The sequence below is a fragment of the Lontra canadensis genome, unplaced genomic scaffold, assembly GCF_010015895.1.
Source record: "Lontra canadensis isolate GAN:19392208 unplaced genomic scaffold, GSC_riverotter_1.0 scaffold17, whole genome shotgun sequence".
Lineage (NCBI taxonomy): Eukaryota > Metazoa > Chordata > Mammalia > Carnivora > Mustelidae > Lontra > Lontra canadensis.
Genome location: NW_022631011.1, coordinates 23,698,381 through 23,719,002, shown reverse-complemented (window position 1 = coordinate 23,719,002; position 20,622 = coordinate 23,698,381). Strand labels below are relative to the sequence as shown.

General features: G+C 34.1%; 1 protein-coding gene across 4 annotated transcripts in view; it reads right to left on the bottom strand.

Moving 5' to 3' along the window:
• The window catches only part of ROCK1 (Rho associated coiled-coil containing protein kinase 1), a 144,769-nt gene that overhangs the window by 52,707 nt on the left and 71,440 nt on the right, over positions 1 to 20,622 (bottom strand). For 3 of the 4 annotated variants that reach the window (XM_032859796.1, XM_032859797.1, XM_032859799.1), the window contains exons 10-13: positions 14,511 to 14,670; positions 10,680 to 10,740; positions 6,884 to 6,972; positions 4,604 to 4,652 (exon numbers count right to left, since the gene is read on the bottom strand). In XM_032859796.1, coding sequence (XP_032715687.1) covers positions 4,604 to 4,652; positions 6,884 to 6,972; positions 10,680 to 10,740; positions 14,511 to 14,670 — 359 coding nt within the window. The remainder of the gene's footprint in view (positions 1 to 4,603; positions 4,653 to 6,883; positions 6,973 to 10,679; positions 10,741 to 14,510; positions 14,671 to 20,622) is intronic. The other variant, XM_032859798.1, reaches the window with a different exon arrangement.

The window sequence follows — 20,622 nt, the reverse complement described above, 5'->3', positions numbered from 1 at the left end:
ATTTTATGTAACAACAGTACAGTAACAGATCAGGAAATTGATACTCATTTAAAGTGTGTGTAGTTCTACGGTATTCTAGCTCATGTGTAGATTCACGTAACCAACATACCAGTCAAGATAGAGAACTGTTCCATCAGCAAAACCAACTCCTTCTAGCTAGCCACTACTTATAGCTGCACACATCACCCTTCTCCCACCACCCATATCCCTGGCAACCAATAATAAGTCCTCCATCTGTATTAATTTTGTCATTTTTTTGAGAATGTTATATTAACGGAATCATACAGTATGGACTCTTTGGGACTGGCTTTTTACAGTGAATATAATGCCCATGAGATCCATCCAGGTTGTATGTTATCAATAGTTCATGCCTTTTTGTTGCTGAGTAGTACTCCATGATATAGATACATCAAAGTTGGTTCGACCATTCACCTATGGTAGGACATTTTGATTATTTCTAATTTTTGGCTATTAACAAATAAGGCTACTATGAACAAGAGTACACAGGTTTTTTGTGGATATAAGTTTTCAACTTTTCTGGGATAAATGCCCAAAAGTGCAATTGCTGGGTCACCTGGTAGCTGCATGTTTAGTATTTTAGGAAACTGCCAAAGTATTTTCCAGATTGACTGTACAACTTTACATTCCCATCTATAATGTATGAATGAACCAGTTTTCCTATATTCTTGCCAGTTTTAGTACTGATACTATTTTTTATTCTACTTGTTCTAATGATTATAAAATGATATCTCATGGTAGTTTTATTTGCATTTCCCTCATGGTTAATGATGTTAAGCATCTTTTCATGTGTTTGTTACCTACTCTGAGGAAAGATACATGTCTTCTGCCAATTTTCAAATGGGATATTTATTTATTTACTGTTAAGTTTTAGAGTTCTTTTAATATTCTACAGATTCCTTTTTGAGATACGTAGTTTCCAATCTATATCTTGTCACTTCATCTTCTTATCATGGTCTTTCACAGAACAAATCCTGATGAAGTCCAATTTGTTGAATTACTATTCTTATGTGAATCATGTTTGTGGTGTCATGTCTAAGAACTTTTCACCAAGCTGTAAGTCCCAAGGATTTTCACTTTTTTTTCCTAAAAGTTTTATGTTCACCTTTAAATATATGACCCATTTTGAGTTAATTTTTACATAAAATATGAGACTTAAGTTGAAGTTCATATCTTGGTCAATGGATATCCAATTGCTCCCATACCACTTGTTAAAAATTGCTTTTGAACCTTTGTAAAAAGTCAGTAGGCTGTAAACAAGGGTTATCGATGTGTGGTTATCTCTGTAGTACTCTCTTGGTTAGATTTAGTTATCTGGGTAATTCTAGTTTCATAAAACTCACTGGGGAGTGTTCCCTTCTTTTATATATCTGGGAAGAGATAGTGTAGAATTGGTACTAATTCTCCTTAAAACATTTGGTAGATCTCTCTAGTAAAACCACCTGGTCCTGGAGATTACTTTTTGGGAAACTTTTATTATTATTATTTTTTAAAGATATATTTGAAAGAGAGAGAGAGAGAGAGCATGCATGTCTGTGACCTAGTTGGGGGAGAGGCAGAGGAGAGCATCTTCAAGCAGACTCTCCACTGAACATGGAGCCTCATGGGGAGCTCAATCCCACAACCCATGAGATCGTCATGACGTAAGCCAAAACCAAGAGTCAGATGCTTAACCAACTGACCCACCCAGGAATCCCTAACTTTTGGGAAACTTTTAAATTATGAATTCATGATAGTTACATAGGACTATTCAAATAATCTATTTCACATCGTGTGAGTTGTGGTAGTTTGTACTTTTGCAGTCAAATGCTCTACCACTGAGCTATACACCCTAGTTTGTACTTTTGGAGGAACTAGTCCAGTTTACCTAAATTTCACACTTATATGTTTAGGATTGTTTGTAGTATTCATTTATAATCCTTTTGATTATCTGTAGGGAGTCTACAGATAACCAAATGTAGACATATCAAATGATATGCCTGCACTGTTTTATTCCTGATACTGATCATTTGTGTCCTCTTTTTCCTCTATCAATCTTTGTAGAGGTCTGTCAATTTTCCAAACAGCTGGCTTTTTGTTTTCATTGATTTTCCCTACTGTTTTTATTTTCAATTCCATTGGTCTCTGCTCTTATCTGTATTTCCCCTTCTGTCTAGCTTTGGGTTTATTTTGCTCTTCTACATTCTTGAGGTAGAAGCTTTGACGACTGATTTGAGATTTTTTCATCTTTTTTAATGTGTGCCTTTAGTGTATAAGTTTCCCTTAGGCACTATGTCAGCTGCATCCCACAACTTTTGATATTTTATTTTCATTGTTCAAGTATTTTTTTAAAGATGAAGAACAGTAACTTATTTTATTATTGAGGTATAGTTAACACACAGTGTTATGTTAGTTTCAGGTGTACAACACAGCAATTTGACAGTTCTCAATGTACATGTAGTCACCATATAACATTATTACAATATACCTGGTTATATTCCTTATGTCATACATTTTATCTTCATGACTTATTTATTTTATAACTGGAAGTTTGTACCTCTTAATCCTCTTCACCTACTACATCACCCATATCCCAAAAACCTTCAGTTTGTTCTCTGTATTTAAGAGTCTGTTTTTTGTTTTGTTTTCTAGTTTCTACATATAAATGAAATTATATAGTCTCTTTCTCTGTCTGCCTTATTTCACTAAGCATAAAACCCTCTTGGACCATCTATGTTGTTGCAAATGACAAGATTTCATTCTTTCTTATAAGCTGTAACTCTTCAACATAACTTTATGAGGGGGAATCTGGGTGGCTCAGTCTGCTTCTCTCCCTTTCCCTCAGCCCTTCCTCCTGCTTGTGCTTTCTCTCTCAAATAAACAAATAAATCTTAAAAAAAAACAAACCAACAACAAATAAACATCAACTTTATGAGACATAATTAACATTCCAACATATTCTTCCATTCCTGTTAAGACTTACTCTTTGATCTATGGATTACTTAGAACTTTGTTGTTTAGTTTCCATATGCTTGCAGATTTGCCCATTATCTGTTAGTCATTCTAGTTTGATTACATTTTGGTCAGAGAACACACTCTATGATTTTAATTTTTTTAATTTGTAGAAGTTTGTTCAGAATATGGTCTATGTTGGTATGTATTGAGTGTTTGAAAAGAATGTATATTTTGCTGTTGTTGGGTACAAGATTCTAGAACTGTTAAAAAGATCTTGTTGGCTGATGGTGTGGTTGAGTTCTCCTGTACATGGATTTTCTGTCTATAGAGTGATACTGGAGTCTACAACATAATTGTGGATTTGTCTATCTTTTCAGTTTTATCAGCTTTTATTTCACATATTTTATAGCTCTGTTATTTGATGGATACAAATTTATGAATGCTATGCCTTCTTAGTGGATTGATCTTTTTTTTTTTTTTTTTAAAGATTTTATTTATTTATTTGACAGACAGAGATCACAAGCAGGCAGAGAGGCAGGCAGAGAGAGAGGAGGAAGCAGGGAAGCAGGCTCCCTGCTGAGCAGAGAGCCCGATGCAGCTCGATCCTAGGACCCTGAGATCCTGACCAGAGCTGAAGGCAGCAGCTTAACCCACTGAGCCACCCAGGCGCCCCTTAGTGGATTGATCTTAACTTAAATCTAGCATAGCAGAATTTTATCTGTTTTTTAGAAATGAAATATCCAAAGCTGAGGATTTGCAAAATGGATTTCTTACGTACTTAGAGCTAAATAAATTGTGCTACATACACACTGACCAATGGTAAGTTGGTGAAACACTGTACCTATTTGTATTACATGTGTATGTATGTATGTATGTATGTATATATGTATGAAATGTATATGCATATCCAAAGCTACAAATGAAAAAAACAAAAAACAAGCCACTGACAAATACTATTCCTTAAGAAAAGAGAAAATGAAGACAGCACAAAACCATTAAAAGATTAAATCTAAAAAAAAAAAAAGAAGAAATCAATAAGGCTATAGAAAGTATATTTCTTTATAGGGTACTCTCTATACACATAGTGGAAAGACATTATAAGGTGATCAAAAGGAAGACAATGTATTATATATTTGCAAACAAACATCTGATTCATGAAATGTTTCCCTACTAAAGACTTCTTACTAGGTGACCATGGAAAACATGAGTAATTCTAAAATCAATACATTTCCCATTTGATCACATAAAATTATGTTCATGTCAGTCCTTTTAAAAAGCACTTTTTAAAAATAACTTAAAATTGTACTCTTTCCTCTTTTCTATTTGTCTCTTTCTGCTGTAGCTCCAGATCCCATTTGATTCTCTTGCTCCTTTCTCACTTTTCAAATGTTAAGAACCACTGAAATGAAATTTATGTACTAAAATTTTAACATGGTTCTAAAATAAAAGTACATACACAAAGGAAACTGAAGTATAATCTAATCTATATCAGTTGAACCTGCAGCTAAGTAAAGGCTTCATCAGAGTTCTTTGACTCTCTTCTGTACATCAATGTATAAAGTTCAAATGCAATTTTCTTAGAAAACGAAACAATCTGAAAAAGGAAAAAACTCTCAAAAAGGAAAACTTCTGATTAGAAAACAAAAAGTACCTCTTCATCCAATTCTTTCATTATCTTGTCTAGCTTTATCTTTGAAGTTCTGTAAAAACAAAAGCAGTAAAGATTAGAAATATGTTTTTTATTGCCCAGTGGTGGAACACCACATTCCTTAATTTTCCACTTAACTAAGATGTCTTAACATCTTTGGTGCTGTGGATTCCTTTGGCAGTCTAGGGAAGCCTGTGGCCTTTTCTCAAAATAATGTATTTTAAAATATAAAATAAAATATAGCATTAAAAAAAAAACCAAAAATATATTAAAATTCAGTCTTGTTTAAAAATACATGGGGGTGACCAGGTGGCTCAGTCAGTTAAGCATTTGACTTTTGAATTTTGGCTCAGGTCATGATCTCAGGGTCGTGAGGTCGAGCCCTGTTTAAGACCACCCCCTCCCCATACTCGCCGGCATATGGGCGCCCTCTCTCTCTGTCTCTCCTTTAAATAAATAAATAAAATGTATGTTTCAGTAGTATGTGTGCTTCTTTATTAATACATTAAACCACAAGATCTAGTGGTAGTAATTTCAAAGTAGTGATGAGCGCAAATGATATTTAGGGATAACAACTATAATACATGAAAATATTTATGGTATCTATTAGTAATAAAAAAAATTCACAACTACTGCTAATAAATGTAGACCACTGCTTTTGTTCATAGTAGAAAGAAATGCTGAATTTTCCTTATAAGTTACGGAAAACACTTTTTCTCATCCAAGTTTAAGAACCTTGAATTCTATCCATGCACCCTCTGGGGGAGGTCTATGGATTCCAGGTTAAGGATCCTTGAACTCCCTCATGCAGTACTTGCTAATAAACAAAAATTAGCTACTTAAACTTTATACAAGGTTAAATAATGAAGGGCAACGTGGCATATATAACCGAGTAAATGTACCATGGAACAACCCAGTCAAAAAGTTGAGATAAACTGAAAGTGTATGATCTCCACAATTTGTTTTCTTTGGCTCTGAACACAACCCTTGGCTTCAAATCTGCATGTACAATGTTTCACATGGATGCTTCATCGAATACCTCACTCAGCATGCCCAAAATGTTATTCCCTCTGCTCCACACCCTTACCCCATGTCATTCTGTTTTTCTCTAGGTGTCCCTAAGACATAACCTAAGATTCATCCTTGATTCCTCTTCCTCTCTCGTTCCCATTTAGTTGAATAAATGTCAAGTGCTGCCAACTAACCAGAGTTCTTCTTAAAAAGTAAATTTTATCAGTTTTTTACTTAGTTGAATGACTTTCAATATTTTTCCATCATCTTCAGGATATATTCCAAATTCCTTAGCTTGTCAAAAACAAAGTCCTCTAAGACCTAGATTCTGTCAACCTTCCCACCGCCATCTCAGGCTTCCCCTTTTCCCCCAACATTTTCCTATCATTGCAGGCCACTTTGACCATTCCTACTTCTTCCTCAAATTGATACCCTACACTGCCACAATCACTAGTTTAATTTTGGGTAAAGAAACTTCTTAGCATATTTATTTCCATTTCCTTCCCTTATTTTCACATTTCATAATTGGGAATTCTTTCCAAATCCTGGGATCAGTTTTTTGGGATCAATATTTGCTTATATTGTGTTTTTTTTCTGAAAAAAGTTTGTATTATATACTTATGTATTTAATCCATCCGGAATAGTTTGCAATGAGAATATCACTTGATTCCTCTTTGGCCCAATCACAAAATTGCAAGTTTCCCCAATTCCATTTGTTGAATACTTATTAATCTCTGTGTTACCGCTGTATTTCATTTATTCAATACCATCCACAAAAAATAAAGTTATTGTTTGTAGTTAATAAGTAACTCAACATTTTGCTAGGTTATTTCAAATAATTTTGATTATATATTTCATAAATATACAGATTCTTATTAGATTTAATGAATTTTGCATTTAATAACATTTACATTTTAAAAAGCACCTTATTTAATGTCAACTAATTTGCCCTTTTAGTCAGATAATTAAAATGGCAGAGAAAAGTAATAAGTCAGGCACTAAGTGAATCAGTATTATAGTTTTTTAATCAAGACTGCCAGGAACAAATGCACTTTAAATATTATGAGGACAATATATCTGTAACTAATGCCAACTTAAATATTACTTTCCAATTCTAGCCAAGACATTCTTCATTGAATGAATATAAGCAGCAACTTTTATATCTCCACTTCATTTCCAATTACTTTTCAAGTGTTTTATAGAGGGCAAGTTTTAAAATAAGTATGTGCTATACAATTTTTAATATTAAAAACATAAAAAGTACTTTCTCACCTGCACTTCTGCTCCATTTCATCTTTTAATTGCATTTCATTATGCAGCTGTTCTTCCAGCTTATAAATTGTTTTTTGCAAATTTTCCTGCTTTAATTAAAAACAAAATAAAACAAAACTCATCCTACTAAGAATATTCATAGAGAACTTAAAAATAACAAATTTGTTACCATTCTTTTTTCCTTTCTATCTGAAATTGCTATTAACTTAATAAGCATTTTTTCAACACCTAGAAATATGTCAGGCACTGTGGTAGGCATTAGTAATATTAAAAATTAAGATTTGGTCCCTGTGCTCAAGAGGCTAAGAATTAAACAGAGGGGCATAAAGGAACAGGAGGGTGAAAAGAACCTACAATAATCCAAAGACACACACACAAATATTACAATATAATGTGGTGATGACAGGGTTATATATAAGGTGTTCTGAAGGAGGGAAGGGGTCACATCTAATTCTGCCAGGAAAATGTAATGTTTGAGATCAGACCTACAAGATAAAGATATTTACTAAGTGGAGAAGGCAACAGAAAAAAAGACATTTTAGACAGAATGAATGAGTCTAAAAATATAGAAGAAGAGAATATGATATATTTTGTATACAGAAGGAAATCAAGTATAGGCAGAGCACAGAACATAACACAGAGAATGAGTCTCATAAAATCTGAAAAGGTGAGTGAGACTATGAGTCTTGTAGGCAAAAACAGTAGTTAGGGACTTTAACCTTTAAGCATTTTAAAATGGGAAACAACATAGTACTGGCATTTTAGAAACATCACTTCAGTAACAATAAGGTGAAGAGAGTAGAGGGCAGACAAATTCTAATCAAAGTAACCAGTTAACAGGATTTTGAGATGGTTCAGGCAAGAGTACATAGGTTTCACATGAGGCAGAGGCTACAGGAATGAAGAGGAGGAAATGAATAACTGTGTTAGTCAGAAGGTAGAATTTATAACCTAACAACTGATCAGAAATAAGAAAAGATTATAATAAAATAAGAAATAAAGAAATAAGAAAACATTATAATAAAAATATATGGTGACAGTTGGTAACTACACTTAATTATAGTGAGCATTGTGTAATGTATAGAATTGTCAAGTCAGTATGTTGTATACCTGGAACTACTGTATCATTGTATGTCAACTATACTTCAATAATAAAAAATTTTTAAAGATCAAAGTAGGATTATTTTTTAAAAAGTGTCAACATAAGAAAAAAAGAAAGGCGAAAGAAAGGCAGGCAGGCAGGAAGGAAAAAGGAAGGAAAAAGAAAGAAGAGAAGAGGAACAGAGTACCATACAAAAGATAGGCAACACAGTAAGAACTGCTGGGGAAGGGATCGAGAGAGAACTATTGAGTTTACCTCTGGCCTAGACTGAGGTGCCTGAAAGAAGGACAAAAAGAGAAATCCAGTCAAATAGAGAGAGGAGAGATACAGGTCTGGAGTTTAGAAGAGCAAGTTGCACATACACAAGATTACTTATAGAAAATGAGCAGAAAGCAAAGATCAGAATCACCTTGAGAAACATTTAACAACTAAAGGCGGGATGGGGGGAGGGAAGGTGGAAGAGGAGGAAGGAAGAGAGCCCGCAAAAAGGACTGAAAATATAATCTAAAGCGGTGGGAAGGAAATAATGGGAACATCAAAGAGTTATGGAAGTTCCAAGGAGGAGGGATTATCAGTGTCATTTGCAGTAAAAAAGAAAATTTAAGGCAGGAATGAAAATTATTCATTCTATTTGTCAACTGCAAAGCTGTTCATTAGCATCTCTGCTGGAAGGCTTTAAAGGAAGAGTTGAAAATTAAATTAGTTGACTTTTCTATTTATCTCCATGTTAACAGAAAACAGTAGAGACACCGAAGTTTTCTACTTCCCCTGTGATCTTACCAGAGCAAAAGATAAAAGATAGCAGCAGTCAGTGACAGGAACTTCTGGCAATTACCACTGAACAAGATCAGCCCAAAGAAACATGATTCCACTAAATATTTTTTAAAGTTCTATGTACTACTAATCCTACAGATAAGTAATACAGTGAGAGCTGGGTTATAGCAGCTCCTTACCATCACCCTCCCTAGGTCAAAGGTTCTTTCAAGATTTCTGAGCTTGGGAAATAGCTCTGGTAAGATGAGAATTTAAAAGAGAGAGAGATCGTCAAAAGAGCTAACAAGTTCTCATACAGTCCATTCTCCTTTTATCCACTCTCCCTTCACCTTACATGTTCTCTTAATTAAAGAATAAATGTATCAAGGAGAAAGAATTACATCAGCTTTTAAAAACTGATTGCTACCTCTTCCCCTCCCCCAAATACGTAGGCTATGGTACAAGAGTTTAAAGAATGCTCCAACGGTGGCCAAATAATTACTTCTAGTATTTTTTTAAGTAAGCTCTATGCCCAACATGGGGCTTGAACTCACAACTCCGAGATGGAGTCAAACTCTACCAACTGAGCCAGCCAAGCACCACAATTAATGTCTAATGTTTTAAAGAAGAGTCCTGGTCAACCCAAAATGACCTTGTCTCAAATCTAAGTAAGATTTTTTTTTTTAAATGTCTCATGAACATAAGCTATATGGACAATAAAAAGGACTCCTGTCTCTAGTATTTACTTACAACAGTAATCTTCGGTGGACAAATCAGATGCTTGACTGTACTATACATTTGCTCCCTCTCCTTTCTAGCCATGAAATCCATCCTCTGCTCTACTTTTGCCTTGCAATCTACAGATTTCATTACCTGGATTCTATTGCCCTGTGACTTAAGGGTTCATTTGAACATATGAGAGACACCAGCAGCAAATCAGAAGGTAGGAGGAAGAAAATAATCATTCTCCCCACCCTTTGTCATACTGTGGTGCTGGCAGTGTTCTATATTCTATGTTCCTCTTTGATGATGGTAGGCTTTTCTGAGCTGTGGTAACAATACTTGTCTCTCTTTGTCCCTTTAGACTGGGGACAATAACTTCCCCCTGCTGATAATCAATGGGTATTTTTGCATCCTTTATTCACTGCTCCCCTTGATCCTGCTCATAGCACTGTAAATAGCCCTTTCGCTAAACTCTCTTAATAAACAAAATGTGATATATTCATACACTAGAATATATTCAGTCTTAAAAAGGAATCATATTCTGATACATATTACAACATGGAGAAATCCTGAGGATATTATGGCTAAGTGAAATAAGCCAATCACCCAAAGTCCAAATTGTAGGATTTTTGTATGAGCATACAAAAAAAGTACTAGCATAATCAAATTCATAGAGACAGAGAAAGTAGGGTAGTGGCTACTCAGGGCTGCAGGGAGTAGAATAAAGAGTTTAATGTGTACAAAGTTTTACTCTGGGATGAAGAAAAAGTTCTGGAGACAGATGGTGGTAATTATATAACAATATAAAGGTGATTAATGATAATGAATTGTACTCTTAAAAACTAAATTTAATGTTATGTATATTTTATCATATACACAAAACTTGCTTTAGTTAAGGCTTCTGAATGTGTAATCTGTTTTGATGTCAAGACCCTTACTGATAAACTTATTATAAATTCCTAATTCCAAAGATTAGAAAGACTTTCACTGTCAATATGTGTAGCAATTTATAGTTTACTAATGACCTCCACATAAAATATTCCCCTTGATATTTAGGCAAGAAATCAAGTTGGAAGGAGATAGTAAGTAAAAAGTGCTATCAAAATTTAAGTTCACTAACTACACATTCAGAAGCAATACATACTTACTTACTTATCATGTACACAAAATATACCATCCACAAAACAATTTTTTTTTAATTAATAAGAAAATACCTACCAAGCTTTTATCCACATTGGGGCTACTTCGGTTATCATTAGGATTTGCCGAAGATAAGTATCTGAGAGGAAAAGAGTTTTTAAAAGTAAAAAAAAAACAAAACAAAACCAAAAAACTCTTCAATATTCAATAACAACCAGTAATATATGCTATGTGCCTATTTTTTTGTGCAGTATCGTACTTGCCTTGCTTTTTCAAAGTTGAGTACAAATTCATAATTCTTTACTTTAGAAAGTAAAAAAGTGATACATATGTTAAATAAAATCCCCAGTTAGGTCAGAAGCAGCACTCTGTAATTATATACCTTACTATTCCTGCAGCAAAACATATGAATATTCATACCAAGTAGGATAAATTAAAAACCAAGAGTCTACAGTTAGTTCAAATTAGGTTTTGGCCATGAGAGCAGGTTATGGAAGCTTTTGCCACCAAACAAATCACTAAGATGTTTTCAGTTTTTAGAGCTTTGTGGTTTTATTTGTTTTTATTTTTTTAAGTAGGCTCCATGCCCAGGACTTGGGACTCACAACCCTGACATCCTGACCTGAGCCAAAATCAAGAGTCAGGACACTTAACTGACTGAGCCACCTAGGTCCCCCAGTTTTTAGAGATTTTTGGATTAGGGATTGGGGATAAGGAATTGCTGACTTGTAAAGACATGAACAGAACTTCTCTCCCTGCCTCCATTATTCTTCAGCCAAGGATGATATTGCCTTTCTGGACAAAAAAGAGTTTTGCCTTAAGTGGTTAACATAACCTAAAGTTCAGGTGATGTCCTGCTAATCTTTGAGACTCTAAGGCTTACAGGGTTCTTTCTTTAAATCCACTAAAGTCAGAATTACATATAAGATAGTAGTGACCTTTAGAAGTCTTTATACATGAGATTATCAAACACATTTAAACAGGTCATATAAAAAAATTTTTCTAAGCTCCCAAATGTCATATATAGGTGAGGTACTATGGCTGCCTCTGCTACTGCTTCTTCTACTGCCTCTAACACGCTACAACTACCACTATTAATACTTCTACCATAACCACCACTACAGTCACCACATTGGTTCATTAGGAGAAAATCCTCAAAAAGAAATCGAATAGCTATTATACACTTCTTAGTTGTTATAGGGCAGCTATTATCAGCTACATACTCATTACATATGAATTCAATGCATTCATTAATAGTAAAAAAAAAAAAGAAGAAGAAGAAGAAGAAGAAGATAAGTTCCTTTAAGTACCATTAAACACATATAACAGTGCTCTAAAACAAAACAAAACAGGGAAATATGTCACTTTTTATGTTTTCTTTGGAAAATTACTTAGATCAACTAAAGAATCAAATATTGAGGAGGCAGTAAGAGGCACTAAGTAGCAGGTTTGTAGAGAAATGGTCCCATGTAACAAATGACAAATTCTAGGTTTAGCAGAACTTCATTCCATTAACTACCAAATGTCTCAGAAATTCAGTGTGGGATTCCACAACATGTAATGTAAATAAAAGCATATAGCAGTACCAGTGAAACCTGAATTAGATATGAAAACAGACCATTTGATCCCTAAGATCTTCTAAATTATAATATACTATATAAACTAAAGTTAATATTTGGCCTCTACAAAGTTAACAATATAACTCTGAATACAGCACTGGAAATGTTAAGGACACTACTACTTGTACACATCCATTCATTCTTCTACTTTTTGTCTTATTTTTTCTTTCAAAGTTACTTTATATATTATATTGCTGCTTTCATATAGAATCTGGTCATTTAGATAACTTATGAGAAGTTTTAGATTATTACAAATATAGCTAAAAGTTTAACCTTTAAACTATTAAAAATCATTCTTCATTTATGGAAGAATGGAAGATCTTTATTTCAACAATAAAGATTTCTAACCTTTGGTAATTGGAATTATGTTTGGATTTCAGAAGCAAGAATTTCAGAAGTTTCCTATTTCAGCCAGTAACTCATTATATTTATATATTATCATAAGGCTAATCAGTATTTTGCTGATTCTTAAAGATCAACCACACCTTCAACCATTCATGTAAGAGGCAATTACTAAACAACGTTATGTTATTCAATAAGACAGTGGTACTGAAGAACAGAATGCAATGTCTGCTTCTGAGAAACTTAGAAATTAGTTTGGGATATGCATCATATAGATACAAGGAAAAACCAGAGAACATAATCAAGTACATGACAATGTACTGTTACAAACAGTATATATAATGTTTATTTAACTCAAGATTACTTTTGTATAGATAAACCCAAATAAAGTCATTAACTGCTATGAACTACAGAAAATCCAAAAACATTGAGTTATTTATATCAACATTTCAAGTGCTTCAGAAATCAAGCCAGAGAAAAACTGATAAAAATAGGAAGAAGGGGGACGCCTGGGTGGCTCAGTTGGTTGAGCGGCTGCCTTCGGCTCAGGTCATGATCCCAGCGTCCCGGGATCGAGTCCCACATCGGGCTCCTTGCTCAGCGGGGAGCCTGCTTCTCCCTCTGCCTCTGCCTACCACTCTGTCTGCCTGTGCTCATGCTCTCTCTCTCTCTAACTAATAAATAAATAAAATCTTAAAAAAAAAAAAGGAAGAAGGATGGATTTTTTTTTATAATAATTCACCCTAAAACTTTTCAGTGTATTTCAATATAAAATAGCTACAATATTATATTCCTGGGTGCTGGTGGGTAAGGATTAAAATACTGAACTTTACTAAGAGTCAAAAGTCAAGTACTACCTGTAATACTTGATGCAACAAAAAGTATTCAGTACTGTCTTACAGCTGGATTATAGGAGAAATTTCCTAAGGCAGGATTAAATTGCATTCCTGTTTTCTAAACTTGAATAGGATCTTACAAAAAAGTTTACTAAAATGACAAAATGCTTCACTTTAAAATATTATCCATTTCCTCACTAGGATATGAGCATCTTAAGAGAAGGTACTAACCATATTTTATTCATCTTTCTCCCTGTACCTTGGTGCTTAATATATACCTGACAAAAAATAAGTTGGCAAACATGTTTTTTTTTAAGTCCATCCTTTTTTTTAAATAAACATATAATATATTTTTAGTTGGCAAACATGTTTGTTGAATGAATGAATGAATGAATGCTCATGAATAAGATAATGTTAAACGTTTAATTTATATCTCAAGTCCATTTGAAGACTAAAGCTACCATTAGCTCATACTATTAACAGCTAACATTAACTGAGTGCTAATGTTCCAAATGTCCTACTGTTTTAATTAAACCTTACAATAATGCTGTGAGACAAGTATTATTATCATCATCATCCCTATTTTTGAGGAAATGGAGGCATAAAAGGTTGAAGTTATTTGCCCAAGGTCACAAGGTCTCACATGTAAGACATGGTAAATTCATTTAGTGATTTTTGGCGAGGAATCACTTAATTTTTGCATTACTAAAAATTATAGGCCTTTGTAACATCAATACAGTAATGGTAACCCTGGAAAACTATTTGTTGTTCTGAAATGTATTATAAAACCAGAGCTCTCTGAATGATGAGATTAACCAAAATATTAGTATTGATAGAATCTTTTAATATATTAATTGCTGTTAACTTGAACACATACATAGTGCATTATTCAGCAATAATTTCTGAAACACAATATCCTGATAATGGATGAGTCTAAAAGAAATGAACTATGAAATAATACAATTATCATGCATCACTGAAAAATAGCATATTATGATATCTCTTAATATACCATTAAATGTTCTTGAAGTGATTTTTAGATATCCCTAAGAAAATAATAGACCACAACAAAATTATTACCTACCCCTGAAATCAATGCTTAGCATACTCACCTACGATTGCTATAATATGTAAATCCTACAAAAGGTAATTGATTGCCAACAAAAGCTTTAGGTATGGGGAATGTTTCTTCATCTCCTTTATCTTCTTCCAAGTCATCAAAATTACTTGTATCAATGTCACTACTTAAATCAGGTACAACTGGTGCTACAGCTAAAAATGGAAAGAAAATTAGTAGTTCCTTCAAACTTAATATTAAAATAAAGGAAAGCAAAGATTCCATACCAACTACTAAGTGTCTTACATACAAATTAAGTTGCAAACTACAAATTCCAAATGGGTTGAATCTTATTTTAGTTGATTATACTAGATTATTAATCAACTGATATTGATCATTATAATTCTATGAAACAATTACCTTCAAAATCACCTATAATTATTATCTGTATTTCAAGTTTAAATCGAATATTACAAGTATTGGGGTTTTAAAATATATCAAAATATAAAATATGCAAAAGTGGTTAGGACTATAGAAAAGATTTTCAGAAACCATAGCATACTAAATTGTACTCAAAGATTCAAAGTTGATTGGTTTCAAATACAATATTTTGTTTGTTAATCTGCTGTACAGCAAATTAGAAATTAAGGTTATGTCTTCACAGCCCTCGATAGACCAATTTGGTATTGAAATATATTTGTTCATCTAAAATCCAGATGGTTTGTAATCACTTCCCCAACTGATTATCTCTATAATATTAAGTCACAAGTAGCAATGTATTTTGAATTGTATTTTCAGGCTAGCCACCTTCCCTGAATTAAGTCATTAAGTGATGACTCGATGAGGTATTTATGAAATGACTATTAGGAAAAAAGGGCAGAGATACAAAACGGACACAATTTTCAAGAGTTATAAACCTGATGGAAAGTAAGGCTCATATATACTTAATTAAATAAAACCAAATATGGCAATGCTTCAGTCTTCATAATATGGGAGAAAATACCATTTGAAAGCAACACTACTACTATCTTAATTTGGAGCTTGAATATGCTATAGGGAGTCATCTAAAAACACATTTTAGAACAAAATGTGTTTCAGTTAAAGATATAATAGTATTAAGAAAACATGGGTGGCACAGTTGGTTAAACATCGGCCTTCGGCTCAGGTCATGATGTTGGGGCCCACATTGGGCTCCCTCCTCGGTGGGGAGTCTGATTCTCGCTCTGCCTCTACCTGCCACTCCCCCTTGTGTTCTCTCTCTCTCTCTCTGCCAAAAGCATTATAGAAATACCAACAAAATGGTAAATAATTTAGATACAATCAAATCATATTGCCTCAAAGAAAAAGATGGAAGATGAGCAACAAAAAAATAACTGACCTGGTTTCATGGTATTAATCTCTTATATAAAGGAATAATTTTTCTGGGTTTTCCAGACAAGAAATAACTACTGTTGTGAATCTCAGATATGGTGAATTATTTGACGAATTCGGGAATGAAACAACACATTTAACCCAAAGAAGCTATAATACTAACAATGAATAGGAAAAGATCTTTTGCACCATTCTCTTTTCTTAATGACCAGGAGAACAGCCTGACAAGACAGTTCTAGCTTCCTAATAGTACTAACTGCCTAATTTGTAAAATGGGCAGATGGGGGAGGGGAAGCTAGTTGTCACTCCTTGTGAAGTAAATAAATCAATTATAGTCTTGGCATAAATTCTACTTTAAAACAGTGGTTCTCAATTCTGAAACAATCTTGCTCCCCTTGGGGACATGTGGCAATGACTGAATACATTTTTGGCTGTCATAACTGGGGGAGGTGGGCTGCTGGCATCTAGTGGTTTGTAAAGATCAGGGATACTGCTAAACATCCAAGAAAGTTCAGGACAGCCCACACAAAAAAGATTTATCTGGTATAGTGTTCACGGTAAAAAGCCCTACTTTAAAATTATCATATAGGATCGATTTTAAAAGGAAACAGAGGAAGGTTCGTGAATTTTCTTTTGCTGTTTCAGATGAATCTAGTCTTATATAGACTGTATACCATTTCAGAATAGTTTTAAAATGAGACAAATTCTGTTTAAATTCTGAGATACAAGTAAGGGAAGTTCTGGGAGAATTACAAAAGTAATACTTCATCTACATTTAAAGTATAACATTTAGGTTTTACAGAACACCCTATAATCATGCCAGAACTAATATATAAGAATAAAGATAAAGATAGCTTTACAGAATTATTATTGCTATACAGAGTAATCTATTTATAAAAATTTACCTTTCCATAAATAACTGGTAATATAGGAATCATGTTCCATAAAGAATCTAGCTGATGTAAGAAAAAAAAAAAAAAAGGCAGAGTAGGAAGCTCTAAGAAGCCACCTTTTCACTGAAGTAGACATTATGAGGCAAAAACTATCACAAGCAACTTTTTCAGAACTCTGAAATCTAAGAAAAAACTTACTTACAAGAAGCAGGGGAATGTTTGATGAAGAAAGAGGCTACTAAATTTTGACATTTCAGGAATTGTCATTGGCTGACCAGTGCCATAACAATGGAAAGCAGTCTTCAGTGATCATACAAGACAAGGAATACAGACTTCGTAAAAGTAGTTTGAAAAACTTATTAAACAAATGCATGATTGAAGTCCATAATAAGCAACAACAGCAAACCTGGGAAGGGGGAAATCTGATTTCCAGAGTTATATTATGCTGTTCAACATGTCTAGTTTTCAAAAAAAATTACAAAGGATGTAAAGAAACAGAAAAAGCATGGAGTATTCACAGAGAATAAAGAATGTCAGAAAACATCACTGAGGAAACCCAATATTAGGTTTATTACACAGACTTTAAACAGTCTTAAATATTCTCAAAGAGCTAAAGGAAACTATGGACAAAGAGCTAAAGGAAACCAGGAGTATGATATCTTAACAACTACAAAAGTACAACAGCTGCAACTACAAATACACTAGAAGGGTTCAACAGCAAATCTGAGCAGGCAGAGGAACCAGGGAACTTAAGTAAGACCACTAATATTATCAAGTGTAGGAAAAAAAAGAAAACAGAACGAAAAAGTGAACTCTTGGGATACCATAAAGCATACGAACATACACATTATGAAATTCCCAAGAAAGGAGAGTAAGAGGCAGAAAGAATATTTAAAGAAATAATGGCTCCAGGGGTGCCTGGGTGGCTCAGTCATTAAGCATCTGCCTTCGGCTCAGACCGTGATCCCGGGATCGAGTCCCACATCGGGCTCCCTGCTTGGAAGGAGGCCTGCTTCTCCCTCTCCCACTACCCCAGCTTGTGTTCCCTCTCTTGCTGTCTCTATGTCAATTAAATAAACAAAATCTTAAAAAAGAAAAGAAAAGAAAATAATGGTTCCAAACTAACCAATCTGATGAAACATGAATCTACACAACCAAGAAGCTCAATGAACTCCAACTAAGAAATATTCAGATCCACATCATGACAATAAACTTTGAAAAGACAAAGATAGAACCTTGAAAGCAAGAGAAAAGTGACTTGTCATACATATACAAAGAATCCTCGATTAGATTAAGAGCCCATTTCTTTTTTTTTTTTTAACAGGACCCCAACTCAAGGCCTGCACTCACAGCCCTGAGATCAAGACCTACACCGAGATCAAGAGCCGGACACAACCAACTGAGCCATGCAGGATCTCCTTAAAAGCCTATGTCTAAGCAGAAACTTGAAGGCCAGAAGGCAGTGGAACAACATATTTCAAGTGCTGAAACAACGGTTCAGCAAGAATTCTACATCTGGCAAAATTATTCTTTAAAAATGAAGGACAAATTAAAGAGATTACCCCAGGTGAGGGAAAGATCAGACTGCTGCTAGCAAACCTATCCTACAAGAATTGTTGGGTTTTTTAAGGTTGAAATGAAAAGACAGTAGACACTAACTCAAAGCTTTGTGAAGAAATAAAGGTAACCACAAAGGTAAATGCAAGAGCCAGCTTATGTATTTTTCTTTATAAATCTACTTTTCCTCCTATAGGTCTTAAAAGAAATATGCATAAAACAATTATAAATTTATGTTAATGAGCACAGACTATATAAAGATGTAATCTGTGACAAAAACAACACAAAGGGAGAAGAAGGATTTAGAGAGAAATGGGTTTTTTTCCCCTTAAGATTTTAATTGTCAGAGAGAAAGCAAGCATAAGCAGGAGGACTGGCAGGCAGAGCAGGCAGAGGGAGAAGCAGGCTCCCCACTGAGCAAGGAGCCTGATGCAGAACTCGATCCCAGGACCCTGGGAGGACCTGAGCTGAAGGCAGATGCTTAACTGAGCAACCCAGGCATCCCTAGAAGCAGTTTCCTTATGCTTCTGACAGTAAATTGTATCAATTCAACCTACACTGTTATCAGTTTAGGATACTAAATGTAATCTCCAGGATAATCACCATAAGAAAATGACTAAATAATATACAGAAAATGAATTGAAGAGGGAATCAAAACAGCACATTATGAAATAATCCAGTAGACAAAAAAGGTGTCAGTAATGCAGGGGCTGAGAAATAGAAAGAAAAAATACAGAAAAAAGAACAATGGCAAAAGTCTTTACATATAATATTCACTTTAAGTGAATTAAAGTCACTAATTAAAAGGTAGAGACTGGAAGAATGGATTAATAAAACTGATCCATTTACACGCAGTATATGGAGACTCACTTTAGATCGAATGACATAAATACGTTAGAAGAAAGAAAATATTCCATGGGAAAAAAAGCTGGGGTGCCTACACTAATATCAGACAAAAAAGACATTTAAGACTGTTAAAATAGTGAAAAGCAGGGCATATTGATGATAGTAATAAAAGGGTCAATTAATCAAAAGATAAAACAATTATAAACATGTATGCATGAACAACATAGCTCCAAAATGTATGTAATTAAAAAATGACATAAATGGAGAAACAGTTCTAAAATAATGCCTGGAGTCATCAATAACCTACTTTCCATAAACGAACAGAACATTTAAACAAAAGATGAATAAGGAAATGCAGGACATGAACAATATCATAAACCAACAAGATATAACAGACATATAAAGCTCAATCCACCATCAACAGCAGAATACACATTGCGCATGAGACATTCTCCAGGACAAACTATATGTTAGGCCAAAAAACAACTTAATAAATTTAGAGAGACTGAAATCATACAAGTATCTTCACCAAGCCATTATGGAATAAAACAAGATATCAACAAGAGAAAGAAGACTGGAAGTTTCACAAATACCTGGAAAACAGCAAACTCTTTTGTTGTTTCAAGTTTTTATTTAAATTCCAGTTAACATACAGTGTCATATTAGTTGTAGAAGCAGAATTTAGTGATTCATCACTTACATATAACACCCAGTGCTCATCACAACAAGTGCCCATCACCCATTTAACCCACCTCTTCTCCAGTAAGCATCAGTTTGTTCTCTATAGTTAACAGTCTGTTTCTTGGTTTATCTCTTTTTTCTTCATTTGTTTGTTTGGTTTCTTAAATTCCACGAGTTAAATCATATGGTATTTGTCTTTCCCATTCTGACTCCATCCACGTCATTGCAAATGGCAAGATTTTGTTCTTTTTTATGGCTAAGTAATATTCCATTGCATGCACATGTGTACGCACACACACATATACATGTATACATACACACCTCGCATCTTCTTTATCCATTCATCAGCTGATGGACATTGGGCTGTTTCCATAATTTGGATATTGTTGATAATGCTACTATCAACATCGGGATGCATGTTTCCCTTTGAATCAGTATTTTTCTATCCTTTGGGTAAATACCTAGTGGTGCCATTGCTGGATCATAGGGTAGTTCTTTTTTAACTTTCTGCAGAACCTCCCTACTGTTTACCAGAGTGGCTGCCCCAGTATGCATTATTCCCACCAATAGTGTAAGAGGGTTTCCCTTTCTCCACACCCTCACCAACATCTGTTATTTCCTTGTGTTGTTAATTTTTGCCATTCTGACAGGTGTCAAATGGTATCTTGTTGTAGTTTTGATTTGTATTTCCCTGATAATGGGTGATATTGAGTATCTTTTTACGTAGCTATTAGCCATCAGATGTCTTCTATGGATAAATGCCTATTCAGGTCTTCTGCCCATTTCTTAACTGGATTATTTATTTTTGGGGTGTTCAGT